The sequence below is a fragment of the Gallus gallus genome, chromosome 2, assembly GCF_016699485.2.
Source record: "Gallus gallus isolate bGalGal1 chromosome 2, bGalGal1.mat.broiler.GRCg7b, whole genome shotgun sequence".
Classification (NCBI taxonomy): domain Eukaryota; kingdom Metazoa; phylum Chordata; class Aves; order Galliformes; family Phasianidae; genus Gallus; species Gallus gallus.
Genome location: NC_052533.1, coordinates 17,369,138 through 17,388,184, shown reverse-complemented (window position 1 = coordinate 17,388,184; position 19,047 = coordinate 17,369,138). Strand labels below are relative to the sequence as shown.

General features: G+C 38.3%; 1 protein-coding gene across 5 annotated transcripts in view; it reads left to right on the top strand.

Moving 5' to 3' along the window:
- Positions 1 to 19,047, top strand: part of ARMC3 (armadillo repeat containing 3) — a 58,426-nt gene that overhangs the window by 27,515 nt on the left and 11,864 nt on the right. For all 5 annotated transcript variants that reach the window (XM_040691784.2, XM_025148379.3, XM_040691783.2 and 2 more), the window contains 3 exons: positions 13,523 to 13,772; positions 14,936 to 15,072; positions 18,085 to 18,253. In XM_040691784.2, coding sequence (XP_040547718.1) covers positions 13,523 to 13,772; positions 14,936 to 15,072; positions 18,085 to 18,253 — 556 coding nt within the window. The remainder of the gene's footprint in view (positions 1 to 13,522; positions 13,773 to 14,935; positions 15,073 to 18,084; positions 18,254 to 19,047) is intronic.

The following is a 19,047-nucleotide window of genomic DNA, read 5'->3' as shown; positions in this document are numbered from 1 at the left end:
TCAGAGAGAGGTATGAAGCAGATGTAATGAAAGCAGAGGTATAGGTCATGTTTTAAAAAGAATATATGACAAAAATATGCCTCATAACCTAAGACATTTAATGTGAGGTATTTGTTCAAAATTCACTGTCAGTAAGTTATCTTTTAAAATTTGATGACTCATGCAGTTTTTTTTTTTACTGATTTGTGACAGTTGACACTCAGATATTGTGATATTGGCACTGTCATTCTCTTTTTATTGCATCCCAACTAATAAAGAATGCTCATAGTGCATTCTCTAAAAGAAGTGTACTGTCAGTATCCTAAGTAATTAACAATGGTTGGTTAGCTGACTGTAAGTTCCAACATAATTGTACCAACTAAATTCTATTGTCAGTTGCAGAGTTCTGTTATCCCAACTCTATTAAAAGTTCTGTTCAAGGAAAAGAAACAGAGCAGTCTGACATATATGAGCAATCACATGTAACCAACAAACCATAAAATAAAATTCCTTAAAAGTTTCCTGGAATATACTCAAGGAAGTTGTAATCCATTCACAAGCATTCTTTGAAGTGAAAAAGTAAAATAACGCACCAAATAAATTATTTGTTTCAATTTATTGATTCAGCTCTAATAGTCACCAGTTCTCTTAATGTTGCCAGATGGAGCCATAATTTGACACAAGAGAATAATATTCTGTTTTCAGATTCACATAGTAGATTTTTTTTTTGGTCTGATTTTCTGTTCTCCTCATGTGCATGACTCCACTTGGTGTCAGTGGGAGTCATATGCACATAAAAAGAGCACAGTACTGGAGTCCAGGGGTCAAGCTCTCAGCTCTGCTACAGCTGTTTTTCGTAGTGCAACCCTTTGAGGTTTCACACTGTGAAAAAGGAATCTCTGGAGAGTTTTGAGTTGGTATAGCAGCTTATGCCAACTCATTCGGTTTCTTTTGCCAACGAGATAGTCATGACATTGTTTAGCTGAACTGCAAGAACAATTCTCTGAGACTTCAGGCAGGGAAATAGCTGTCTCTGTTCCTCTGAATTATAATTGAGGCTGTGTTTTTTCCTGCTAGGCAGTCAGGAAATTGTAAAGGTGGCTTGCATATACTTCTCTCTCCTTGCAATCCAGCTCCAACTACAATATGGAAGCACCAGATAATCTAATCACAGGTCTTCTGTGAAAATCAGGAAGCAATAATTTACATTAAATATGTATATTGGATGAATGCCATGTGACTATATAATTACTTCAAAGCTTCTTTTCTAAATCAAAACCATTAATAAGTCATAGATGGCTCGAAGTGTGACTGGGATCTACAAATGAATATATAGAATTTAACCCTCAGCTGATACAAATTGGTATAGTTCCAGCTCACTGACCGACTGCCTGGCCCATATTTATTCCACTTTCAAATAACTGAGGAAAAAAGTAGTTTGGAAAAAATGCATCGCAGATTGAGTTACCGTAGTCATATTTCATTCCAGAATATTTTGTGTATCTATCTTGTAAATCACTGAAAATAAGTGTATATATAATGAAAATGCTGATATACTTTTTAATGATGTGACCTTGGTGTATAATTATGTTGACAATATTCAGGTCCCAAATTGGACTAATGAGACTTGTGCCCTTTTATTGGCTGTGTATTAGATTCTTGTTAAAAACCCTCAAAGAATATTAAATCATAAAGCTAGTAGTATCAGGAAGACCTTGCAGGGACGTACAAGAAAATGGCTGCAGCAGAAGGGAAAACCATTTACTATAAATGTGTTTTCACTATTTACCATTCAGCCAGATCACAGAATTTGTTCTCGTTGAACATACATACTTGTGTTCTGCTGTATTTATTTTTATGACTGTTGTGGCATGTGTTACATTGACTGAAGGATGTGTGTGTTGCCCATTCATTGTGTACAGTATGTATTAACAGAATGCAAATAGACAAAACACTGCTTTTTTTTTTCTTTTTTTTCTGGAGAATCGTTGTTCTTAGGAATATTTGATGAAGAAAAGTTACTTGCTTTTCTTATAGTACAGAAGAAAATAGAAGTTAAAACAAAATGTGTAGTTAAGGCTCCAACAACAGCTGTCTTATTAGGAAAGAGTCTTCCACTGATTAATAACACAAGAGCAGCATAGGCAATGGGCAATACTGCCCCCCACTAATGTATATTAACCTTGACCTCTAGGTGCTTCCCCACAGCAATGAAAGGTTAGTTCTGCACTCCTGCCCAATCAATCCTTTGTTTCTCAACTGAGACAGCTAATAAAGGTGTCAAATATGGTAGAGCTTTTGTAATTAGAACACCTGTTCACAGTGTATGGGACAGAGACTAGGTTGTCATTTTACACCAGTCCCTGAGCAACTGTTATTTGGCAAAAATAAATAAACTGATCAATGACTCCAGCCCCGTAGTATTTTAACAAAAGGTCTAGAGCAGAAGAGAACGTGAGTCCAGTGCTAACCATTTTACTGGAAAACAGGGATATTCTATATGGTCTCCACCAGAATACATAAAAACTACTCTAAGTAACTTCTAGTATATTCCATCATTTAACCTTTTGCTGCATAGCTGATGTTGTGTCATGCTTCAGTAGCAAATTTAAAAAAATAGTCAAATGCATCATCAATTTAAAAACTGACATCCTCAGATTATGATTTTGTCAGAGTTTTATGATCAAGTCAGATGGAATTTTAGTGGTTCTGTATATTGATTGTAAGGTCTTTGTAAAACAGAAAAACACTTGGGTAAATAAGAATAAAATCTCAAAATGGTGCTGCAGTTTAGCATCTCATGTACTTATTCTCACATATGGTAAAAAAGTGGCTTGGGGTTGTTACTGTGCATTGCTCCGAGACCACGCTTGTGATGTATGCCAGAATTGGTTTCTGTTTCCCTGCTTCTTGGAAGAAAAAAATTATGTTCAACTATTTGTATCCATTTAAATTTTTTTAATCCAGAACACTAACTTGCATTGTTGAAAGCCATATACAGTTATATGCATGGCTGAATGCCATTTTATAGAATCTATGAAATCTGTCCTTTTTTGATGTGTCCAGGCATCAGGAAATGTAGGCGCAGTCACTTCAATAATGTTCATTATGCACAAATTGAAGAATTACGTATAAATGAAGAAACAGCAGTGCCATCTATTGGACAGAAAAATCAGTCATTCCGTGTTACACAACCGCCTCCAGAACAAACGTTTCACTTTCTCTTCTGCCGACATTTTCCTGTTTAAAGTATAACCAATCATTTTTGCTGGTCACGTATCTATGGTAAGCTAATCACGTTAAATATAAACATGATATTGGTTAGCAGTAACAAACAGAAGTAAGATATCGAATGTACCAGTTAGGTATTAGTTAACTTGACCAGCCATTTCCTTCAGTATTGTCTTAGCACAAATGCCATTTCTAATAGCTGGCTTCATAAATCTGGCACTGTCAGAATGCTGGTCATCTACTAGAATTACCACTAAAGGAAAACATACACTCTGAAATTTACTGCTTTGTACTAACTAACTAACTAACAGCCTCCATAATATTTGTCTTCAATTGTTTATTTTAAGTGCAGAATTTATAACATTCACTTAGTTTGGTCTGGGGGAAGAAAGGAAAGCATGGATTTTCTTTGTCTGTACTAAAAAGTGCAGGAAATGGTGGTACCCATTGGACTGACAATCTGGCAAAATATTTCTTCTGGGGTTTATAATTCGTGTCATGCTGCACATTTCTAAGGATCCTATCTCGACTCAAAATAGTAAAATATCATTCAAAAATCAGCAATGCTTGATGTTACATGATTTTCTAATTCTTGAATTCTTCAGAGGAACCTCTGGACCTATTTACATCAAGAAAACTACGTTCATATAGATAGTTATAGGTATTATTATAGAATCTGGATATGTGCTTTGTGATATGCATGAAGATTTCCAAGATTTGTGAGTAGATTGAGAGCTGGAAGCTGAGCTGGGGAATCATTGCTTATAGGCAGTGCCCAGTGAGGAGAAAGTGTGTTTCTCCCTTGACTTAAATCAGTGTTGCATCTAGTCCAAACTGAAACTCATATTCTGATCTAATGATTCAAAATCTATCCTTAGTCCTCTATGCGCGAATAGTGCTCACCTATAGTGAGAGTCTCTCACCTTCTTAAGGGGAGTTTTGCATTGTCCACGGGAGATTTTATTATTTTTTTAGAACGGTTTGGTTGTCAAGGAACATTAAAAGACTCTCCAATTTTCTTATGTTTCAGATCTTGTTATTCTCCTTAAGAAGTAATGATTATTGCCATTAGGTCTAAATAGCATTAGCAATCTTGCCTACTAGAAAATGGAAAACTTAGTCATAAATTTTCTCTTTCAAGACTGTTGGTGGAACCTAATTCACATAAACAGATGAAAATTGAAGAGCCAGAATTCCCTGACATAATATATTTACATGAACGTATGTGTTACTTTATGGGAATAGATACAAAAACATCCTAGTATGTGTATGCTAAATTTAAAAACACATACAAGTGATAATCCATAACACAGGTTTTGTCTTTTTCATTGTTTAACATAAGTTTGTAATCCGGAAGGAGGAAAGCAACAATGGAATTCCACTAGCTGTATTGAATAAAGGTAATGTGTTTTAATACTGACCCCTAGTGACAGAATTCTATTTGTGAGCTACAGCTCTGCTGTGATAAGGGGAGTTCTGTGATTTGTGGTGTTATTTTTCTCATTAGTGCCTGTTCTGCTGAGCTCTATACAAATACAACCAGTTAACTCATGCCTTGAATAGATTCCTGATTTGACTTTCTCTTGCTGTATATCTGTAGTGTGGTGGGGACTTTCTAAACAGAAAAGACAGGACGGTCATTACCTATATGAGCTTTTCTGTACGAGTTACATATTGTTTTGATTGAAAACTGCAGAATGTTTTATGGTAGATATCTCCCTTGTCAAAAAAGCTGAATCAAAGCCTAATGCTGTGATGTCATGCAGAAATGGGTTTGCACTGTGACTTTAACATCACTTCAGTTGACTGGTACGCAACTCATGGACTGTAAATCATCTTCCACTGATAGGTGCAAAATGTTTCATACAACCACCTGCTGTTCCTTCTTAGACTTGTGAATGTGTGGATATGTAATCTACAGACCCAGACACTGTAGCTGCATTTTGTACAACTCCTTTTTGTGAGTGTGTGTGTGTGTGTGTGTGTGTGTGTGTGAAAGAAAAGTACTGTCCTGGTTGTTTCATTTTATTTTAACTGTGTTGCCATCAGGAGTTATATTGAAAACAGAGTCCAGTGTAAAGTATTCATGTCTAACACAAATTTCATGTACCATATCCTAAGTCTCATGAGGACGTTAAGTGTCTTCTTAAGTGTGTATCCCTGCAGTGACATTCAGTGGTACTCATTGAGATGAATTATACTTTCTATGAATTAAAGGTAGAGAGTATCTCACCTTGGAGTAAATTTCTGACAAATCCATTGATGCTTTTACATATATATTTTCTTTGTGGTTATTTACTTATTATTAATCTAATTAAACATAAGATATCTAATTATATGATTTAACTTATTCTAGTCTAGTTTGAAATTATTTAAGTGTGTGTAAGAAAAGAGCAGGTCTGATTATGCAAACTTCTGTGCTGCTGTGAATTTAAGCTGTGCACTGACTATGGCTTATTATCTGATTAAAGGCTGTCATATGCACGAGAGAGTAAAATTAAGCTTTCACAAGCAACTTAAAACCTTCAGACTTGTATTCTAGGTAATTTGTCTTAACGTAGTACTGTATGTGTACTTAGAGATCTAAATTTTAAGAAAGAGGAAAGCGATGTGAATTTCTCTGCTTTGAATCATCCTGAGTGCTTGAACCATTAGCAGGGCAAAACAGATTGCTGCCATTTGAGATAAGTTAGCGGTTGTCCAGAAGAGATTTAACCAGAAGGGACAGAAAGCTCAAGTTTCACAATCCCAGTACTATTTGTAGAGAGACTGACTTGGCACAGTTTTGTCATCCTCCTCATCTGGTGCTTCCAAAGATGGAGAGAAGCTGCTGGCAGCTCGGACACTGTGTTCCAAGCAGTTGGTGTGGGGACTCTGCTCTGGCTCTTTCTTTGCTTTCATTCCACCTCCATGAAGCTGCTCTGGCAATTCCTGAATGTTCTCTGTTGTTTTGCTTTTGTGACGATGTGGATTCCAGACTCAACACTTGTGCTGTTAGTGATTTTTCCACGTGCTGTTTTTTGTATTAGAAAAAAGAGAGTGGGGATAGTGTCTGTTTCATGAGCTTATCTGGACTGAAGCTGTGTGAGATTTTTAAGGGATTTTGCTGAATTTCATCCTTTCTTCCAACAGTGGTAGTGTCAGAACTTCTTTATAGAGGTTGCAAATAAGACTATAATGGAAAGACTATATTCAGTTATCAGGAACAGATCTTTCATTATCAATGCTCCTGCCATATTTCAAATTCAAATTCAGGATATCAGGGTTCTAATAGTGAGATCTTCACAACTCTGTCAGGTAAATCCAGTGACAGACATCAGAAAACATGAGTATATTTCTCAATGAGAGTCAGATGTCACAGACTTCTAACCCAGACAGTGTGAGGTTTGACTGCTTCCAGACCATGAAGTTTATCGAGTTTTGGGTCGGTTGATGCTTTAACAAGGTACTTGTCATTAAAAAATAGGAATGGGAGATTCTGTTCCTGAAATGAAAAATGAATTCTGTTGGTGTAATCGGTATTTTTATTGCACTACAAAGGGCTCCCAAACTGTAGGTGAGCTTCCCACGTGCTAGATTCTTACCTGTAATAAACTTACTGGCAATAGTTTACTTCATGTAGTGAAGAAAACAGAAGCAATGGTAGTCATTAAATATAATAAGGGCGACTGTATAAAACAGTCAATTGGTTTTGAAAATAATTAAATTGCAAAGTGAACATTTTGCTTAATGCAGAAGACGTTTACCAAACATGATTACATCACAGGTAAATAAAGAATTACCAAACTAATAGACTTAAGGGACAAAAAGGATTCTTTTTCTTGAGGTCTTTCAGCTCCTGGTTACGATGTTCTTTTTCAGTCTCTGAAGTCGCTTTCCAGTCAGAAATTATGTAACAGGGCTGGATCAAAAATGCCTTGTGTGAAAAAGAAGTCGTGCGATTTAACACAGATAGAGTTGATTTAAAAAAATGTGTGTGTAATTAGATGCATAATTCTTATGCCTCATTTACATGCAATTATGTATGAAAATGAGATATGCACATGCATAAATGGCTAGCTAAGCACCTCACACACAATCACAGTAATTTTGCACAGAAATTAAACATGCAGTTGCAAATTCATTTTGGAAAACGAAGTCCATGAGGAGTCCAGTGGCCTTCGTGAGAAGGGAATTCGGATTTTTTCCCGAGGAAAAAAATTGGTTAGATTCTTCTGCAGACCAGAAAGGGAGAATTAAACAGCACAGAAGAGAACCAGAAGTAAAACGGAATACAAACCTATTTATTTTCAGTAGTGGTAGAAGGAGCAGAAACAAACATCGTCGTTGTTATGAGCTGTCAATCTCCCAAGTGTTAATTAAACCAGAGCAAATCCAGAGCAAACAGTGGTGTGAAGCTGCACCACAGCTCTTCCGCTCCGTCTCCGCCCCATGTGAGGTGGCTCAGTTTAGCGGCATGGGGGGCGGACTCTGTGGTTCCTGTCAGCAATTTGAACACGGACAGTTGCTCTCTCCATTATGCTGAACCTTCTCTTCAGGAGGAAAAGCTGCCTGGGTCCGTCCGTACACACTGGGAGAGTCAATAATCCGTTCCCTTTCTTGCCGTGGCTGGGAGGCTTGGGCGGGGAGCAGAGCTATTATGCTTGGTGTGACGCCAACAAAGCCGTGGCTCTTGCCCCAGAGAACCTGCACTCCTGACAAAACAATAATCTGGATGTTTAGTGGGATTTTTACTGATGGTTGTTTACACAATGCTCTCTACCAGTTTGTGAGCTTTCCTACGGCACCCCTGGCAATTAAAACAATGACATATTCAGTTAAATGAAAATCATATGCATCCCCATCTTAACTGTTTAAAAATAGCTTGTATTGTGACATTTTTGGTAACAATTTTATTGTCTGCTTTGAATTTAATTTGTGCAGTAAAAGACAGTGAACAACACTTTTGTTTTCCCCAAGCTCTTGGCATTTATTCCTTGAGTTCCGAGTGATCTTTCAGAGAATTTTCAAGTTTATATCTTAATAACTTGTTACGAGGGATATTTAAAATTAATCCTTTGAGTTAAATATTTAATATCTGAACATTTAATGCTTGTTTTTCCATTGATGTGCAAGAAAAATATTTTAGCTATTCTTGAATGTAGGCATTTGAAACAATTCAAATGTAATCCTATTGTACTGCACACTGCAGTTAAGGTAATGCCTACCCCGGTTAATTTGGACACCCTGATGATCACAGCCACGTAATTCTCTATCATAACATCGTAACTATTTTAACTCTAATTTGAGCTCTATGTGTTTGTGATTCACACCGTCAGCTTTTACTTTTTGAAGAAACATAGCCATGTTAAATGCAACATCCTTTTATTTTTTTCCCTTGTAATTATCTTATTTTCTTTTCTATTCCTGTGATGAGGGAATTTGATATCTCTACTCATGTAGAGGACAAAAACAAAACCCGAGGATCCATATTTACTCTTTTTTCACATTAAAAAGTTTAGTCTTTTTTTTTTTTCCCTCCCCAGCTAAACCAGGATTCACATCTTCCCTTCAGGATGTGGTCTTGTACTGGGAGCACTGATGGAAGTGCATCATCCCAGAAGAGTGCGTCTGGAACAGAAATATGTTCTGGAGGCAGGGAGAGGCTATCACTGATCTACCCTAGGCTAAGGCAGGGCTGGTAAAAGCTTCTTGCTCTCACTTTTGTTTCCTTGTAATAAAAAACTACACAGTGCATATCTTTGCCTAAGATGGAGGAGAATTTGTTCCATGCTTAAGTCTTGATGTTGTAGTATTTCACAATCTTAAGAACTTAATTATATTCATTCTTTTAGTTCCCTTTTGAGGTCAGACACTGCTGTCTCTTTAGCACCTGGAGCTCTGTGGCCCTTTTGTATTTTCCAGGGGGCTGTGGGATAGGAGTGAGTGGAACTGTGGGTTCTCTGTTCTTCCCTCATACCTCTTCTGTAGACATCTTTAGCAGGTCACACTGCTTCCCCGAGGTATTCCAGCTCCTCTTAAAATCTAATCCCCAAAGGTTAGTTTAAAATCTCATTACCTGCTGATGTCACTTCTCAGATGAATTCTTGTTGCCATGTGATCTGGTGTGCTCCTTGATTAAACTACAGTCATAAAATGGTGATTCAGAATGAATCTGTGTGGAAGTAGAATGCAGGATTGGAATAAATATGTATGATTGTCTAAATTGGTAATTCTCAACCTTTTTGAAGTTGAGTGGCACTTGAGAAAATTGGCTGTGCTCTGTACCTCGCTGAGGTCAGTTCTGAAAGCACGAGGAGCTGTACCTTGCTCTTTTGTTAAGTACCTGTGTACTTCTGTGCCTTATGCAGATTGTAGCAAATCTGCTTATAATGCAATTGGTTACCTGGCTCTGTTCTCTCTGTCAGTTAATAGGGATTGTGCGTTTATTAGGACTTCCTACTGGAGAATCCACATGCTCTGGGGTGTAGCACAGGAGTAGTAATTCTGCCCTTTGGTGAAATGCTGGATGTATTACACCTGTGAGATGCAGGGATGCAATCCATGAACAATGGCTCTGTCTCATGCATCCACTGTACAGGAAAAACCATTTGTTTACTTTCTAGATAAAGTATGTGTGTATACACCGTGCAGTGCTGTAAATCTGATAGCTTACGGACATGCCCTACTGTGCATGGCTGTGCACGTGTATGGTGAGTCTCTCCCACGCTTTGCTGGTAGGTACATTAAATCATTGATACATGTGTCACCGTGTAATGTGATTATATAGCAGGGTTTGCCCTATATTTACTTTGTATACTTTGTAGAAATGAGTGACCATCAGCATTTCTGCGATTTTCGTGTTTTATCAAGTTTGACAGGCTTTGATAGTGTAACTCTCTCTTGTTTATGCAATAATTTTAAGCTTGTGTTTACTTCGTAAAATGTACCAAAAGGTGAATTTAGATTTTTGGTAAGAAGCCATTCCAGTAAATGTAAAGTTTTCACATCCAACTTTCTCCTATTAATGTGCTGCCAAAAAGTTAGCAAAACATATGAAGTCTGTGTGATTTTTTGTTGTGCAAGGGCTCAGATATAAAGAAGCCTCCCTATACAGGCATGTTTTTGATACAGACAAAGTGTACTAAAGAGATAATATAAAAAAGCAGTTGCATGGAAAATTCAAATTGCCACCTGTGCATTTCCTTTGCTAACAACATTACCAACTTTTGTTTAACAGACAGATGAGCCCAGTGTAAAATTACTAAGGGCAGACAGTACATTGGGCATATGCCTAAAATCATTTGATCAAATTTTATGTACAAACCCAGTGGGAAGGCAATTCATTTTTTATAGTGTGCTGTTTTATAGTGACATTGGAAAAATTACCACTGAAATGAACTAAGATAATACAGATGTAGGATGATACAGACAAAGAAATGAGTCTGTTCTATAGTAGAAAGAAAAGCCTTGGCAAGAAGGTTAACAAGAATCTTAAGTTATGGAATACCTTATGGTATTTGAAGAGTGTAAACTATATTTGTATCTGTAGTCTCTTTTGCCTCTGACAAAGAAACCAAGGAATACATAATGAGGTGGTAACTCCAAACCACATATGTATCCAGCATTTCAGGTCCGGGTTTGTTAGAGCATAGTAGTTTCCTCTAAGCCAAATCCAAGTTCTCTCTTCTAGGGTCTGCATCAGTTGTAGTCCGGAGTTTACTGTCATTTAGAAGACACATCCCCAGATACTTTCATATATATTCTGTATCCCACGTATTAGGTATGAAGTTGATTTGAACAAAAAAAAAAAAGCACTGTTTAGGTGAATGTCAGCAGCAGAATAGCAGTGTTAAGGTGAAGTGCTCATAGGCCCATTCCTTCTGCTGTGACTGAGTTGTAGTCTCAAGTAGCTATTAGTTTTGCAGTACATCAGATTTAGATCCTCCAATTGTGGCCTCCAGTAGTACAGCTGCCCATATCTTCTGCTCTCTCTGCCTTAATTTACTGCTTCCTCACCAGTGCTGCTTCAGCTTGGCTGTTCTCTCACCCAGCTCTATGAAGGGATCCTAAAAGTATTCCAGCATTTGTCCCCCAGTTTGTTTGGTTTTTTTTTTTTTGCAAATAAGCTATTTTGCTGGTCTAGCTTGGAACTTGGCCACAGCAGCTTCACAGCCTTCAGCCACAGGCTGCACGTGTGGGAGCAGGGAGAATATTTGTTTGCTACTGATTGGCTGGTGGTGTGGAACCATGAAACTTGGTATTAATGCATGAGTGTCCAACCTTTTGGCTTGCGTGGGCCACAGTGAGTGAAGAGGAATTGTCCTGCGATGCATATAAGTTGTTCGGAAAGTAATGCCTCCTATTTATTTCCATGGAAACAACAGCAGATACAAAGAGCACAATAACACTATTTGATAGGGCAAATTCTCAGCTACAAAACATTATTTTTTCAATATAGTCACCACCATTCGCTGTGCATTTTCACCAGCCATGAACAAGAGCCTGCATGCTGTGCTTTTAAAATCTGCACCTATGGAGGTGACTCATTGTTGCCACTCCTGAAATGCACCACCCAGTGCCTCACTGTGCTCATAACCACTGGTTGGTCTCCATAAACGTTCAGTATGCATCAATGTATGTCAGTGCACGCCATTTTTTCCTCATGGAGAAATTCAGTTCCACACCTTCGCTTCATCTGCGCTTCCATGTCAGACACCATTCTGTCACACTGCCCCTGTGCTGCTGCCTGTCTCATGGCAACAACATGTAACAGAATATTGGTGGGAAGGTTCTGCTTCTGCTGCCATACCACCAATGTCCACCTCTGATGTCATGGACCAACACCATAAAACCAGAGGCATTACTTTTGGATCAGCCCTCATAAAATGTATAATATAGTTAATAGCTATAAGTAACAAAACTTATTTTAGTCTTTTATAGTTTTTATTCTTTTAAAAAGAGAGGAATAAATGCATAAAAATAGGGATATCTGACCCTGGTCTGTGAAACCAACACACATCGCTCCCTGGTGAGGTGGTAGTGGTTGCAATTCTCAGTGAGCTCTCAAGGTGTTTGTCAGAGATTTCTGATGTAATTTTACTCTTCCTGTACTTCATCCTTGACAACTGTTCATAAATGTGCCTTCTGCCCAAAAGTGATGATGTGAATAAGGTGTGACTGTGAGGCGAAGGATATTTTTCTCTGGTAAAACTGGGATTATGAATGTCCTGTAAAGATACATGGTCAGATATTTGAGTTGAATGTCTGATTGCAGCTCTATACAGTCCATTTGAAAATGAGCAGGTCATGTATTTATCACAACTGAAAATGGTGCCACAAACATAAATTGATGGGTTTCTTTGCAATCTTGCAACCTCTTCTCAAACTCCTGTATTAAAAAGGAAGGCACAGCCGCATATTTTTCTCTCTTCAGAGCCCTGTGTGCATACAGTTGTTTACCATCACTTCAGTCAGCACTGCACGGCACCACCCTCCTTGTGCCCAGGATTCCATCAATGTAGTTGTCATTAGTAGCTAACCAACGGTTTGGTTGTGGCTCAGTGATGGGTGTGCATGGGGCCGCCTTGCTGGGAAGAGCTGCTGCCATTTATAGGATGGGGCAGGGAGTGACACGTTGCCAGCCAGGCTGGGCTGCAGTTGGACATGCCTGTACTAATGTGTCTGCTGTACTCCTGCTGGCTAAATCATCTCCTGCAAAGCCAGCTCAGTAATTTCTACATTGCACTGAACTACAGTGGGTTACCCTGTAAGGATGGCAGGAGCTTGCTGTACTGTTCATGCCACCCACACATCCTATCACAAAAATTCAAGGAGACAGCAGAAAGAATAGCACTGTGATGTTCCGTGCACTATAATCCTCATTAGAAAAAGTGCAAGAATGATTATGTGAAGAGATGATAGGGTTCGGGAGAGACATTTAGCTGGAGCTAAAGATAGAGAAACTCAGCATCTTTGAAAAGATTTAATTTGCTTATTTGAAACTTCTGAAAGAATCTGTGTCCTCATAAGTTGAAGAACGCAGGAATTTGTGGCTTGGTTTGCTTGCTTAGGTTGTGCCTCTTGAGCTCAGAGTGCTTCACTCTGAGTCAGATCTAGATAAGGCATCAGAAGGAGGCCTTTCACAATTCAACTTTTAGCTTCTATTTCGCACTGTGATTTAGAGCATAAACATCAGCCTTTCAAATTATTGCAGGTAACAACATTTTGCATTCTGGAAATGTAAGACTAATTTCGTTGGAAAATATAACAAAGTAAGTGGAAACAAATGTCCTAAGAATAACTAAGATTATTTTCGTCTTCATTTTCTTAGTGCTGTTGCAGAAGCTGAAGGAATCGAGCCTTTAGTAAAGAGCTTAAACGCTGAGAGACATGGAGCCGTTGCTAATGCTGCTACAGTGCTAACAAATATGGCCATGCAAGAGCCTTTGCGCTTAAGTATTCAGAGCCACGGCGTGATGAGTGTGCTCACAGAGCCACTGCGTTCTTCCAGCAGCCAGGTGCAAAGCAGGGCAGCACTCACCGTGGCTGCCTTTGGTTGTGATGCGAACGCCAGAAGTGAGGTAAAAGTCTTCTCCAAAATTGGGATTGTTTGTAAGAATTCTGAGTCCTGAAGTTCTTATTACACTTACTGAGCATCCCTGTATTTTGTTTGTCCGCTCTAAAAGTCCTTGGTTTGTAGATAATAACTAATTTTGCATGGGTATGTTAGGCTCGTTCAGCTGAGTTCACCTCCATTTGTTATGAAGACTTGGAAAAGGTTTTCCTTAAGTTTTATTTTTACTGTTGTATTTGCCTGCACAAATTCATGCTACACAGCTTTCCTGTAGCTTTAATGAGTTTCAGCCAGGACTGTATCTTAATCCCTATGTTTATGAGTATTAAACCTTATGGTTTCTTTCAGCTGCAACTGACAGCTGTATTTTGAAGATGATAAGTTTTCATCTCCCCTCAGTGTTTTATTTCTGTCCACTTTCAAGGCCTGAATGGCAATGCCTGATTTTGATTTATGAGATACTGAATGTGCACAGAATAAATGTAATTCAAACAAAACTCAAAATGTAATTAATTCCTCCATCAGTAGCATCCAGCTAGTTGAACTCACTGTTTATCAATGGTCGTATTATTTTCTTTTCATAAATAAGGACGGTGCTCTGTGCGTTCATGGATCATAAGCTGGAGATTTCTCAAGGGTCAAAGCTGTTACTTAGGACTTGAATAAGGGGAGTGGGTAATCAATCTACCTCTTTCAGTGTCCTTAAAATGTCTTTATCTTCAACAATCCAAATGAGCAATATTTCCTCCAGCATGTATAGGAAAGACACTGTAGCACACGAGAGAATAGGATGTTAATAAGATTGCCATACATGTAGTACAATACAAATTCAAATGTATTGTGATGTAAATTAGTTGCTAGGAGGCAACAGAAAGCAGAAAAAGGTATATAACTCTCCATGGCAGTCTTGGGCTGCATAGTCTCTTCAGTTTCTACATTGCAATCTTATAACTGAAAAGCAGAGTCAGAACGGATGTGTGCCACCCTGAACCTCACTTCAGCTCAGAACAGCACAGAAGCAGGGAACTACCATAAATGGCCTTTCTGCCAGCCCAGCATTGCTTGTCTGCAAGTCTTGAATCAAGCTTTGGATGGAGAATTTAATATATTGTTCGTGCTGAAATGAAGTAGGTAAAATATGTCAGCAGCCATGTCTTCATGTTCTTATAGTTAAGAAATGCAGGTGGACTGGGACCACTTGTTGAGCTGCTACATTCAAAGGACAAAGAAGTCAGAAGAAATGCCTGTTGGGCTGTCATGGTCTGTGCAAGTGATGAACTAACTGCTGTTGAACTGTGCAGGCTAGGGTGAGTAGAAATAATATCAAGGAGCAGAGGGAGGATTTTAATGAGATAACTCTATTAAAGTTAATATTTATGTATTAATAACATAAGGACAAATTTAAGCTGTGCTTTCTGGTAAACAGAAACTACTTTTGTATTGCCAGTGTTATGGCTGAAATGGTCTTGATTTTACAGAAGAAAAACTGCAAGCCTGAAGAAAGAACAGTATTTGTATATGAGGTGACTCTTCTATTGTTAAAGTGAAATATATGTAATTGCCCTGCTCCCTCTGCTGGACACTTCTCTGGCTGCTGCACAGATGCTTGCAGCCCATCTGTGAGGGAATTCTGCAGTCAGATCTCAGAAACAGATCTGGAGGAGGCCTCAAATGTAGTGCTATCTGTCTGCCTACTGTGACTGAATCGAGTACACAGCTTGTTCAGTGTGATTGTAAGTACTCGTAATGAAGGGATTTTTACAACTTCTGAGGTAACCTCTCCTGGTGCTGAGGTATCATTATAATTAGAAGGATTTTCAAGCTTTAAATATCCCTTACAGCAATTCTGTCCAATTATGTCTTGTCCTAATTTCAGTGGAATTGAAAAACCACCTTTTTATAGCAATTTATTTTTTAACTTACTGAATTTTGTATCAGAAATAGTATAGCCAGCAGGAGCAAGGAGGTGACTGTCCCCCTGTACTCAGCTCTGATGAGGCCGCATCTCAAATACTGTGTTCAGTTTTGCGCCCCTCACTACAAGAAAGACATGGAGGCTCTGGAATGAGTCCATAGAAAGGCAGCACAGCTGGTGAGGGGTCTGGAGCACAAGTCTTACGAGGAGTGGCTGAGGTAAATGGGATTGTTCAGTCTGGAGGAGGCTCAGGGGAGACCATGTCACTCTCTACAACTGCCTGAAGGGAGGTAATGGCGAGCTGGGGGTCGGCCCCTTCTCCCAGGTAATAGCCAAGGACAAAAGGGAAGGGCCTCATGTTGTGCCAGGGGAAGTTCAGGTTGGATACTAGGAAAAACTTCTCTGAAAGAGTGGTCAGGCACTGGAACGGGATGGAACTGGAGGTGGTGAAGTCATCATCCCTGAAGGTGTTCAAGAACTGTGTAGATGTGCTACTAAGGGACCTGGTCTAGTGGACAACATTGGTGGTAGGTGAACAATTGGACAAGCTGAGGTCTTTTCCAACCTTAATGATTTGATGAGTCCAATCAATTTCTCATGCTCCATGTAAATTTCTCAATTTCCTTTTCATGACAAAGCAAAAACATTGAACTGCTTTTTGCTTTGAAATCTGGTATTATTCTCTCACACATCTCTAAATTTCTTCCAGTTATTTACGCTGTTTTGAAGTGTTGTTTCCCAGCCTGGGTGAGGTATTTCAGCTGAGGTCATACCATCATCAACTAAAGCTCAGTAATTATTCTCCATATCTTGCACATAGCACTGTTGTTATTTAATCCCTTCTTTCTGTCAGCATCAGAGTAGGACTCTAATTTATATGTCCTTCTAGTTTGACAGCATATTATTGATAATAATACATTAAGCATAGTTTTTCAACCAGTCAGGCACTACTTCATGTTATTTTCATATAGATCATATTTCTCTGACTTGCTCATGACTATTCAAAAAGGAGTATTTGAAAAGGCTTACTAAAGTCACAACATATCTCAAAGTCAAGACATATCTCACATCTACTCACTGTGCCTATACATTAAGTCAGTTACCCTATTGCAGGAATTGGCCTTACGTGATTTGTTTATTACCGTACACAATGGTTATTTCTAGCTGCCTTATCTCTTGCATGCTTGCAAATTGATTGTTTAGTATTCTGATATGATATTCTTTGGACACTGAAATTCGGCTGAATGATCTCCACCATTTCCTTGTTCATTCTTTTTAAATCTAGATACTATCTGTGCCTTTCTCCACTCTTCTGGCTCCTCACCTGCTCTCCCCAAATTTTCAAAGATAATTATAAATACTTTAGAAGTTGCTTTTGCCATTACAAAACACAGTATGGGGTAAATGTCAGGCACTGCTAACTTTGTCTTCCGAAGCTTATATGTTATGCCTACTGCTTCCACCTTCTTGTTAATATTGCTGTTAGGCATCTGTTTGCAACCATTTTATCAAAACTGAAGCAAGAAAGGCAGCAGCCGCTTCAGTCTTTTCTATGCCATCTGTTATGAGTTTTCTTCCCACACTGAGTCATAGACTTAGATTTTTCTCTTTTATCTGTAGTATATGAGACATTTATTTTTGTTTCGGGTCCCTGAATAGTTGTATCTCAGTTTGCCTGTGGGCTTTTTGGTTTTGTCCCTTACCTTTTCTTCCCTGTTGGAAGTCTTCATATTTCCATTCTTGCATGAGTCCTTTCTTGGTTTTCAGGTAGTCACAGAATTGTTAGTGCTTCTGCACTTTGTCCCTTTTTGTGGCTTGTCTTTCCTCCATGTGAGGCCAATGTGCCTCTAATGTCATGTTTTAGACGTTGCTATACCCACTAGACTTAGTTTTCCCTTTAAAAATTCTTCCCTTCATTATCTTACATTTTGATTGCCTGATCTTGTTGAGATTTGCTTTATGACAAATAGTCTTTATGGTTGTTCTACTATTTTCTCCCAGTGCTCTCTTCTAAAAGTGATGATTGTCACATGCCTTGTCTGCAAAACTTGTTCTGTGAATTTCATCTGACATACTTTTAGAAGTCTATCTTGTAAATGTCCACAGCTGAGGCACCTTGTGTAGTTCAGAGAGAGAAATGGACACTCCAGCTATGGAGTCCAGTTTAGCATTTCTTTATGTAACTAACTGCTGAAAATAATTGGTTTTCCTTTTGAGCACTGCAAGGCATTTTTTCTCCTCTAGAGAAAGAATTCAGTGTAGCACAGCAAACTCCTTGCTGGTCTAAAGAGCATAGGCTAGCTCATAGAAATATGCCTGTGTCTTGGCCTTGGTAATGCTGAAAACTGTAATAACAATGAATTGTTACTTAATGATGTATTAACCATTGTGTTTTGTTTAACAGTGCGCTAGACATCCTAGAAGAAATTAATCTGTCAACAGGGCGCAGAAATAACTTCAGTGAAGCTGCTCTGGAAAGGCTACTTGATAACAATCTTTCCCAAAAGTACAGCCAAATGGGATATTTATCATCAAGTAATGTCATTACTGATGGATTCTATGATTACGGTAAGGTAAGTTACTTTAAATTACTTTGCTTAGAAACAGTAAAATTTTCTTCTTCATTTTGAAAAAGTAAGAGGACTGTAGCAAAAGCCAGCATCTGGCTACCTAAAATAACTTTACTTGTTTTCTTGTTATGCTGTCTCCCAGGTTTTATAATAATTTCTTTTGTTTGTCTTTCTTTATGGTGAAATCTTATCATCTTTATGCTATCCACTAGTAACAGTCTTCTTCCCAATCTCCTTCCAATCCTGTGTAATCTGCTGAGCTCCTAGTTCCTTACCAGGGACTTTCTCAGAAGTTAGTTCTTCTGGTATCTTTCACTGCAGTATATTTGATAGTAATCTGACTCTGAATGACCTATGGACTTTTTGTTTATTTTTACATAAAGAAGGGTTCGTATTTTCACCTTGGTCATGACCCTTTCTCTCACTCCACACTGCTCACATATAAAGACTGACTCCACTATATATCACCAGTTACTATGTTCAGTTTAAATTAGGGAAGTACTTTTCAAAATGCCCAAATAAATTAAAATATTAGTCTTACTGAAAGATCAGCGAGATGCATGCCTTTAAAGTGTTTACTTTTGAAAATTCCATCCTAAATTGTAATGTCTTCAAAGTCAGGAATATTTCCTTATCCTAGATTTTAGAATGGCATAGTAACAGTAATCACAAGTTAAATTATTTACAAATGATCTTTTCTAAGAAAATTGAAGAAGGAAAATGCAAATAGGGAAAACACTGTTTTTGTATGTTTAGAATGAGATTTATAAGTTCTTGTGTAAGTCTTCTGTTAAAGA